Source organism: Octodon degus, unplaced genomic scaffold, assembly GCF_000260255.1.
Source record: "Octodon degus isolate 3935 unplaced genomic scaffold, OctDeg1.0 scaffold00092, whole genome shotgun sequence".
Taxonomy (NCBI): Eukaryota; Metazoa; Chordata; class Mammalia; order Rodentia; family Octodontidae; genus Octodon; species Octodon degus.
Genome location: NW_004524668.1, coordinates 9134062 through 9142534, shown reverse-complemented (window position 1 = coordinate 9142534; position 8473 = coordinate 9134062). Strand labels below are relative to the sequence as shown.

General features: G+C 46.0%; 1 protein-coding gene across 6 annotated transcripts in view; it reads left to right on the top strand.

Moving 5' to 3' along the window:
• LOC101583286 (protein DDI1 homolog 2) overlaps positions 1-8473 on the top strand; it is a 48817-nt gene that overhangs the window by 20984 nt on the left and 19360 nt on the right. For all 6 annotated transcript variants that reach the window (XM_023722473.1, XM_023722472.1, XM_023722475.1 and 3 more), the window contains exons 5-6: positions 2877-3004; positions 6583-6711. In XM_023722473.1, coding sequence (XP_023578241.1) covers positions 2877-3004; positions 6583-6711 — 257 coding nt within the window. The remainder of the gene's footprint in view (positions 1-2876; positions 3005-6582; positions 6712-8473) is intronic.

The window sequence follows — 8473 nt, the reverse complement described above, 5'->3', positions numbered from 1 at the left end:
CTCAGGCCACCTTTGAATCACAGCAGTGTAAATTGCTTTGGATCAGCCAGCAGCCCTCAGTTCTCATTAAGTGCTCCCACTCATGATAGCAGATACTGGTCACTTTGAGAACCCTCTCACCAGTGAAATCTACCCAGAGAAACAGGAGAATATTTGTGTCCTCACTGCTAGACCTCATTGCAGCTAGAAGAGATAGCTGACAGAAGTTTCAGGAGTAACTGTTCTGGACTGGGCATACTCGTGCATGCCTGTGAGCCCAACACAGGGGAACCTGAGGTGAAAAGACTACCCGATATTACATAGTGTGACCCTGTCTCAAAAGCAAACAGTTTGTGTTCAGCCCAGGCAACAGGAGAGGTAGCAAGACCTAGGCAGAGTGTAACTGAGCTGCTGGAAAACTAGAAGCGAAGTGGAGCACAGCCAGGTGGCTCCTGTTTCTTCTTGGGGTTGGGGTGAAGGAAACTGAGACCTCCTTTCTCTGCTTGTTCTGAAGACGCAGCCCAGGCCCTCGTGTATCCCGGCAGGCTGTCTTGCACTGAGCAGCACTCCAGCCCTGCGTCCGAGCTTGTAAAGGAAAGAGCCTAGCCACTGTGCACCTGCAGTCCCAATGCGTGGGATTACAGGTGTGCGGCTGAGGCAGGATTACAAATTTGAGTCCCCTCTGGCAGTTTAGCAAGACCCTGTCTCAACATAAAAACACAGTAAGATGGAGGAGAAAACTTGGTGTTTGTGAAGAGATATGCAGAACCCAGAATAGTCAAGAGTAACTGGTGTTGTCTCAGAGCTTTTTTTTTTCTTTGCCAGAAGAATTTGGGTTAGTGAATGCCAGGTTAGGACAAGGACATTCAGTGTTAGTTTTAGAGTGTATCTTAATAAAGTGCAGAGGAATAAAAGGTGTGTACTTATATCAACTGCCTATTAAAGTTTTTTACAGCATGTTACACCGGCGATCACTTGGCATGTGTACACTGGAGGTGTGACAGTTTTGCCATTTGCCTAAGTTAAACAAGGGTGCCTTTTACTTTCTGGAAAGGTTAGTATTTTATTACAGAATGGCTGATTAAACTATCAGTTCATTTGAGCTTGAATATTACAGAAAGGACAAGCACTGTAATTTATAGGGATTAACAGATTTTAAGGGTTAGCATATAAATATTTCCAGCTTCACAGGCCCTACTAGCTCTGTAGCGCATGTCCACCTCTGCCACTGTCGTGTGAAAGCCAGTGTAGAAAGCAGGCTGGTGTGTGAGTGCATGGTGTCGCTGTATTCCATATAGTTCATTTACACAGATACTTGGATCCCTGGTTCACAGCATAGTTTACCTCAAATCTTGGACCCTGTTCCATTACTGTCTCAGTAGTCAGGTAAATTGCCCAGCCACATTACTTTTTTAAAGAAAGGATTTGACGCATCCAATGAACTGTGATTCATGTGTATTTTTGAGTGATAGAGATGTATCCTTTTTGTGGCACCATGAGAGAGTGAACCCAAGGCCTCTTGCATATTAGGCAAGCACTCCACCTCTGAACTATACTCAAGCCCTTTGTATGTTTTCGTTTTGAGGTGAGAGCTCATTAACTCCCCCAGGTTGACATTGAACTTGGGGTTCCCTGCTTTGCCTTCCCCGGCAGCTGGGAATATAAGACTGTGACCAGCTGATTCCTAAATTTTTGAGCCTCTGCTCATGTTGTATTGCGTGTTTTGTACTTCGTAGAACTGTTAGAGGCATTAGTACCTCTTATATACTGGAAAACCCATTCTTGGAGAGGAGGCAGCTGGTACAGCAATAGCAGTTGAAAATACTTGTACATCCTCTTTCCAAACTTTTCAATGGGCTGGGCATAGGAAATGTGTTCTCATACCCAGTAATCCTCAGTTAAAACTGAAACATTTGGCCTGGGGGCATAGTTCTGTGGCACAGTGCCTCCTTGGCAGGTGCAAGGTCCTGAGTTCCATTCTTGGTACCAAAGAAAATGAAGCATTCATACGAAACTCTTTTAACATTCTGCAGGATAAAAACAGCTGTGACCATGCACTCTAGTTTATTTTTCTGTTGTTTATAAAAGGACTTTAATTATCTTACATGAGAGTAATTTTTTTATGCCTTCAGATATTTTTTTATCTGCTGTACATCTCACTACCTCTTACTGAGTCATCCATTGCAAGACAGAACCCTAATTTTTTTTTTTTTTTTTTTTTTTTTTTTTTTGGTGGTACCAGGGATTGAACTCAGGACCTTGTGCTTGCCTGGCAAGAACTTACTCCACTGAGTGGGCTATCTGTCTGGCCCCATTTTTTGATCGCTTTGAGACAGGGTCTCTCTCTGCAGCTCAGACTGGCCTTGAGCTCACTTTGTATTGTAGCCCAGGCTGCTCTTGAACTTGCAAAGATCCTCCTGCTTCAGCCTCCCAAGTGCTGGTATTGTGCTTGTGCACCACCATTCCCTAATAGAACCCTCATTTCTATTCCATGACTCAGTTCTGTTTCAGGCAAAATATGTATGGAAATCCTGTTTTTATTTGTTTGTTTTTGCAGAACTGGGGATTGAACTCAGGCCCTTACGCTTGCCAGGGAAGCGCTTATTCCACTGAGCCATATCTCTAGCCCAGGAAATCCTGTTTTTTTAAAAAATATGTGTGTGTGTGTGTGTGTGTGGCCAGCTCAGCCCACCAGGGGGCGGGGCTGGCTGGCATGTGGTGCTGGGGAATTGAACCGCGGTCCCTGTGCTTTTGCTAAGCTTGCTCTAAGTAGGTGCTTTAGACCACTGAGCCATCTCACCAGCCCGGGAAATCCTGTTTTTAATACTGTGAATGCTCAACAGAGTGATCTTCCTAGAAATAGTGCTTTTAGTGCACCTGGTTTTGTTTTGTTACAGGCAACAGAACATTGAGGAGAACATGACTATAGCCATGGAAGAGGCTCCAGAAAGCTTTGGCCAAGTGGTGATGCTTTATATTAACTGCAAAGTGAATGGACATCCTGTGAAAGCCTTTGTTGACTCAGGTGAGGTCTCCGTTTTTTGTATCTTGCCTACCCTCTCCAACATCCTGCTCTGCCACAGCAGAAGGGGACACGATGCCAAACGCTCAAAACTAAAAGAGGAAAAGTTTATTTTGACTCACAGTTTGTAGAGATCTGGGGCCATAGTCGGCTGACTCCAAGGCAGGATGGCATGGCAGAGGAGAATGTCAGGGTGAGGGGAGGCAGAGAGAGATCACGGGGGGAGGGAAACTTTGGGGCCACACCCCAGAGACCCACTTCTCCAGTCAGACTTCACCTTCCAGCATTACTTTTAGCTGTAAACTCATTGACATCAGCAGACTAATCCATCCGAGTGTCACGTCCTTGTGGTTTGGTCACCTCCCCAGAGTCCCAGCCATAAGCACAGGAGGCTTTGAGGGAACATTCAGATACAGAGACTATGACAGAGACACTCTAGATGGATGGATAGCTGTAGTCCTTTAACTGTTTGCAGTGAGCATGGGAGTTACTGTTTGATTGGCCGGTCTCTGCTGGTAGTAGTTTCATCTCGAGACCTGTTACGCTATTTTTTTTTTAAATTTTATTTATTTATTTATTTGTGTGGGGGGGGGCAGCTCAGCCCACCAGGGGGCGGGGCTGGCTGGCATGTGGTGCTGGGGATTGAACTGCAGTCCCTGTGCTTTGCTAAGCTTGTTCTAAGTAGGTGGTTTAGACCACTGAGCCATCTCACCAGCCCAACGCTATATTTTTTTTCTTTCATTTGTACTAGGAATTGAACTCATGACCTTGTACTTGCCAGACAGGTGCTGTGCTGCTGAGCTATATCCCAGGCACTAGTTCTACATTTTGCAGTTTCTTTTGTCTTCCTGTTTTCCCTTATTTATTAACCTTAATTTTTGAGGTACATCTGTAAGAAATTGGAACCAGTGTGTATAGAATAAAGAACTTGAGTTACGTAGGCTATGTGCCAGCACTTTGCTCTTAGGAATATAAGGACTAGTGAGCCACTGTCCCTGCACCTGGAATTCGCAGGCAGGCGAGGAGGCAGGGAGTTTGCCACTTTCAGGCTCAAGTAGCCCACATACTAACTAGCACCGCTTCTCTTAGTGAGAACTCTTTGTTTTTTAGTAAGACTATGGAATATCAATAAATAACACAGTGAGCACCTCATGGCTGTGTCACTCAGTGGCCTTGTGCATCTTAATTTTGTGTCTTTGACTCAGCTTTAAGGTGGAGTGACTTCTTGGAATAGGAAAACTGGCTCCATTCTCCACAACTACTTGAGCTTATGCTCTTGATGGAAGTTTGTATCTTCAGATACAGGCCCATTCTTGGGAGAAGTCCATCTTGCTTATTGAGTTTAAAAGTATCATGTGCTGTTTGTGGTGCCTTGGCTGAGTTTGGTGGTGAGACTTCCTGCTGGAGCTTCAGAGTGCTAGGAGGGGGTATGATGGTCCCTCAACCCTGACTGTGTGCCAGACCATTTCAGTCCCTTTATTTCGTCCTGTGAATTTGTTCTCCTGCTCCTGTTCTGCAATAAGTAATCATACTAAGTGTAGGGAGGTGAAGTCCCTCTCCCAGGTGTGGCATCTGAGTGGTGTTGTGTACCAGAATTCTTCTCCACTGTGTGAGACTCAGTGAGTGTCAGGAGGACATGGGACCTAATGTCGCTCTGCGTAGCGTTCGTAGGAGCATATTCCCAGAGAAAGCGCCTTTGGTTGGTTCCTGGAGCAAAGGTTTGACAAGAGGTGGAGGAGACCTCTCGTACTGGCTCACTTTAGTTACACTAGTCCCTGGCTTTTGTGGACTGTGGGAGGGAGGCAAAGAGGGAGGAAAGAGCTGGCCTTTCCCCAGTCGCCCTTCCTTTGATTATTTCTGGGACTTCTTGAATCTTACCTAAAATGCCAAAAGCTTTTGGCCCCCTTGGCACCTGGGGTACCTAAGGCGTAAGATGGTCAGGAAGTACTGGAATTCAAGGAGGGCAGGATCCCAGAGGGGAGCTAGATTTGAGCTGGGCCAAAGCACAGGTGCAATTCAGAGAAGGTGAGAGCACGCAGGGACCCCGGATAGGCCGAGGTAAATGGGGGCAGAGGAGGCGCGCACCAGCCCTTGCAGACAGGATAGAGTGGGGACAGGCAGCAAGAAGCCAGCAGCAAGGCCAGGAGTAGGCGGGGTCTGAGACTCTGGTGGTACAGTTTGAAACTGTCCCAGGGTAGAAACCAGCGAGGTCTGCTTGTAGATGATGTCATTGATTAGGAGGAGGTGCGCGGTGAGGACAGCTGAAGGCAGATGGAGAATTCTGTACCCCAGAGGTCATAACTGTGTCCTTGCTGTAAATCATACCTCCATAGTGGTCTAGAAGCCAGAGACGTCCACTTGCAAGTGGAGAGGGTATGAGTAAGGCAGACAGCTCTGGTTGGAGGAGGAAAGTCAGAAACAGCAGGAATTGCACAGAACCTACTCATAGGCTCAAGGCAGGGTTTGATAACAGAGAGAGGGAGGAGGCGTCAATAGTGAACTATGTCCAGGTTTCAGGACTGCAAGAATGCACTGCCAGTGCAAAGATAGAGAAGGCCAAAGTGAGGATTGTGAGGGGAGGTTACACCTTTTGGCTCTGAGGTAGACGTGTGCAGTATGCCCAGAGCATGGAGCTAGAGTTCAGGTGGCTGATGTGTCCATCTCTGACGTGTGCCGACTTAGCTGAGGATGTGGGGAGGGACACCATAAGTGCCTTCAGTGCTGAAGGGAGAAAGCCTGATCGTTGCTGGCACATAGTGTGGGGGTGCACATCAGATTTCTGGGAGACTCCAGGACTTTCTTAGGGAGAGGAATTGTGTTAGGGATTGAACCTAGAACCTTCCCCATACCAGACAAACACCCTACCACTGAGCTATACCCCAGCCTTAGAATGTATTTTTTGTTGGTGAACTATGCTGTCTTAAAGTTTGAAATAAAAATAACTTGAAAAAAAAATGCTTAGAAATATTCAGTGAGAACTTTTCTGACTGTGAAGTGCTGCTTAATTTAGCATTGCCATCTGTGGACTTAGTAGTCATCATTTGAACTTGTAGAAGGGTTGTTCCAGGTAGTTTTATTTCCTATTGATAACATTTTTGGTTTTGAACTCACTGTGATCTTCCTCCCCAGCCTCCTGAGTGCTAGGATTATAGGCATGTGCCACTATGCCTGTTTATTATTGATAAAGTTTTAAATATCACTTAATAGCCAGGCATGGTGGCACATGCCTGTAATTCCATGAGGCTGAGGCAGAAAGATCATGAGTTTGAGACCAGTCTGTAGCGAGAACCCTAGTTTATTTATTTTATTTTATTTTTAATTTTATTTATGTATTTATTATGTAATTTTATTTATTTATATAATTTTATTCCACCAGGGGGCGGGGCTGGCTGGCATGTGGTGCTGGGGGATTGAACCGTGGTCCCTCTGCTCTGCCAAGCTTGTTCTAAGTAGTTGCTTTAGACCACTGAGCCATCTCACCAGCCCTCTGCCTTATTCTTAACAGCTGTATTTTGAGTCTTGCTACAAACATGGACTTCACTTTTATTTTTTGATTCTGTGACACTTCTCTCCTCTTGTAGGTGCGCAGATGACAATTATGAGCCAAGCCTGTGCAGAAAGGTGCAATATCATGAGGCTGGTGGACCGGCGGTGGGCAGGGATCGCCAAGGGAGTGGGCACGCAGAAGATCATCGGCCGCGTGCACCTAGGTGGGTGGAGGCGGCGGAGGTGCTCCTCGCGCAGTCCGCAAGGCAGGCGGGAGGCTTAGAAATTCTGGTGGGGAGTTGGCGCCGGCTTTTGTTCATGGTTATCTGATTCAGCAAGCTTTAATTGCCAGAAATGTTAAATTCTGTTTTACTAAGGCAACTCTGTGCTTCCTGCTCCTCAGAGATGATCCCTTTTCGTTATTTTCATAATAGTTAACATATTGCTGAGTAACATTTGTTTTGCTATTTATTGACACGTCAGTGCTGGCTCAAATGCATTCACTGTGTAAATGCTGTTGAGAGCGGACCCGCTAGCTGGAAACACTGCTTTTCTCTTACAGTTCATGACTCTCCTCTTAGGATTTGATTTATTCTGCCTTCCAGCATCACACACTTTGCTGGTTGTGTAAATCTCTTTAAATAGGCTGAGGCCTTTAAGAACTTGTCTTATATTTCATCCTATGCAGGACACTTCTTCCTGAGCCTGGGCTCATGCTCCAGGGCTGTTCAGGAGCCTTCCAGGGGGTCCTGAGGCTGGCTCGCCTCCCCTCTGTCACTTAGGTGTCTTATGCCTGAATCCCTGTGTCCATCCCTCTACCTACCACACCCCGCCTGCCTCTGGGGGGATAAGATTTGTTGGAGTAGGGGATCTCCTAGAAACTTCCTGAGGGGGAGCTATAAGGGAGGGAATAGAGGCCTTGAATATCAGACATGCCTTTTCCCTCTGTTGCATGAGTCTGGCTGTGTTTAAAATCACTTTCTTCCACAATTATAAGGCATTGCTCCTTAGCAATTCCACTTGGTGTCTCATAGAAAAGCTGGATGCTGCTTCTGTTCTTTGTCACTTTCTCTTTGGAATTTGTAGATTTTCTTCTTAACCTGGGTGGGGCTCTTTCTCCATGTCTTGTACTGGGTACTGGATGGTCTTTTCAGTCTCGGAACTCGTGTCCTTTATTTCTGGAGCTGTCCTTGAGATATGTGCGTGTGTATGTATTGTGATCCTGGGGATGGAACCCAAGGCCTGGCAAATGCTAATTAAGTATTCTACCACCAAGCTACCTCCTGCTCCCCAGAGGGCTGTCCTCTTCTCCAGTTTTTTCCTTTTGTGAAGTGTTGGGGATTGAATCCAGGGCCTTGAAACTAGGCTGAATCCTCTGTGGGGTGTTTTTGTTTTTGTTTTTTGGGTTTTTTTTCCCCTTTCTTTTTGAGGCAAGGTTCCCCTGTGCAGTTCAGACTGGCCTTGAGCTCACTTTGTAGCCCATACCAGTCTTGAACTCTGAAGATCCTCCTTCCTCAGCCTCCCGAGTGCTGGAATTACAGGTTTGTGCCACCACACCTAGCTACTCGTTTTTGTTTTTTGAGACAGAGTCTCACTAAATTGCTCAGGTTGGCAAGAGTGGGGTTTCTCTTTCAGTCTGCTGAGTAACAGGAGTCAAACCTAGAGCCTCATGCATGCCTTGTAAGTGCTCTGCTGCTGAGCTATAGCCCTGGCCCTGTGCATTTTCCCCCTGTATTGTTTGCTCATTTAATGTGTAACGTTTTATGTTCAGCCTTCATATTCATACCATTTCCCCAGGTGTCACCGTACGTTTCATATGCATCATTTGTTATCTGGATTTAATCCAACTGTTGGGATATGTTTTTCTTCCCAGTAATCTTGTCATTTTAACACTACAATGGGTTTTTGTGGGGTGCGGTTTTTTGTTTTTGTTTTCTCTCTCTCTCTCTCTCTCTCTCTCTCTCTCTCTCTCTCTCTCTCTCTCTC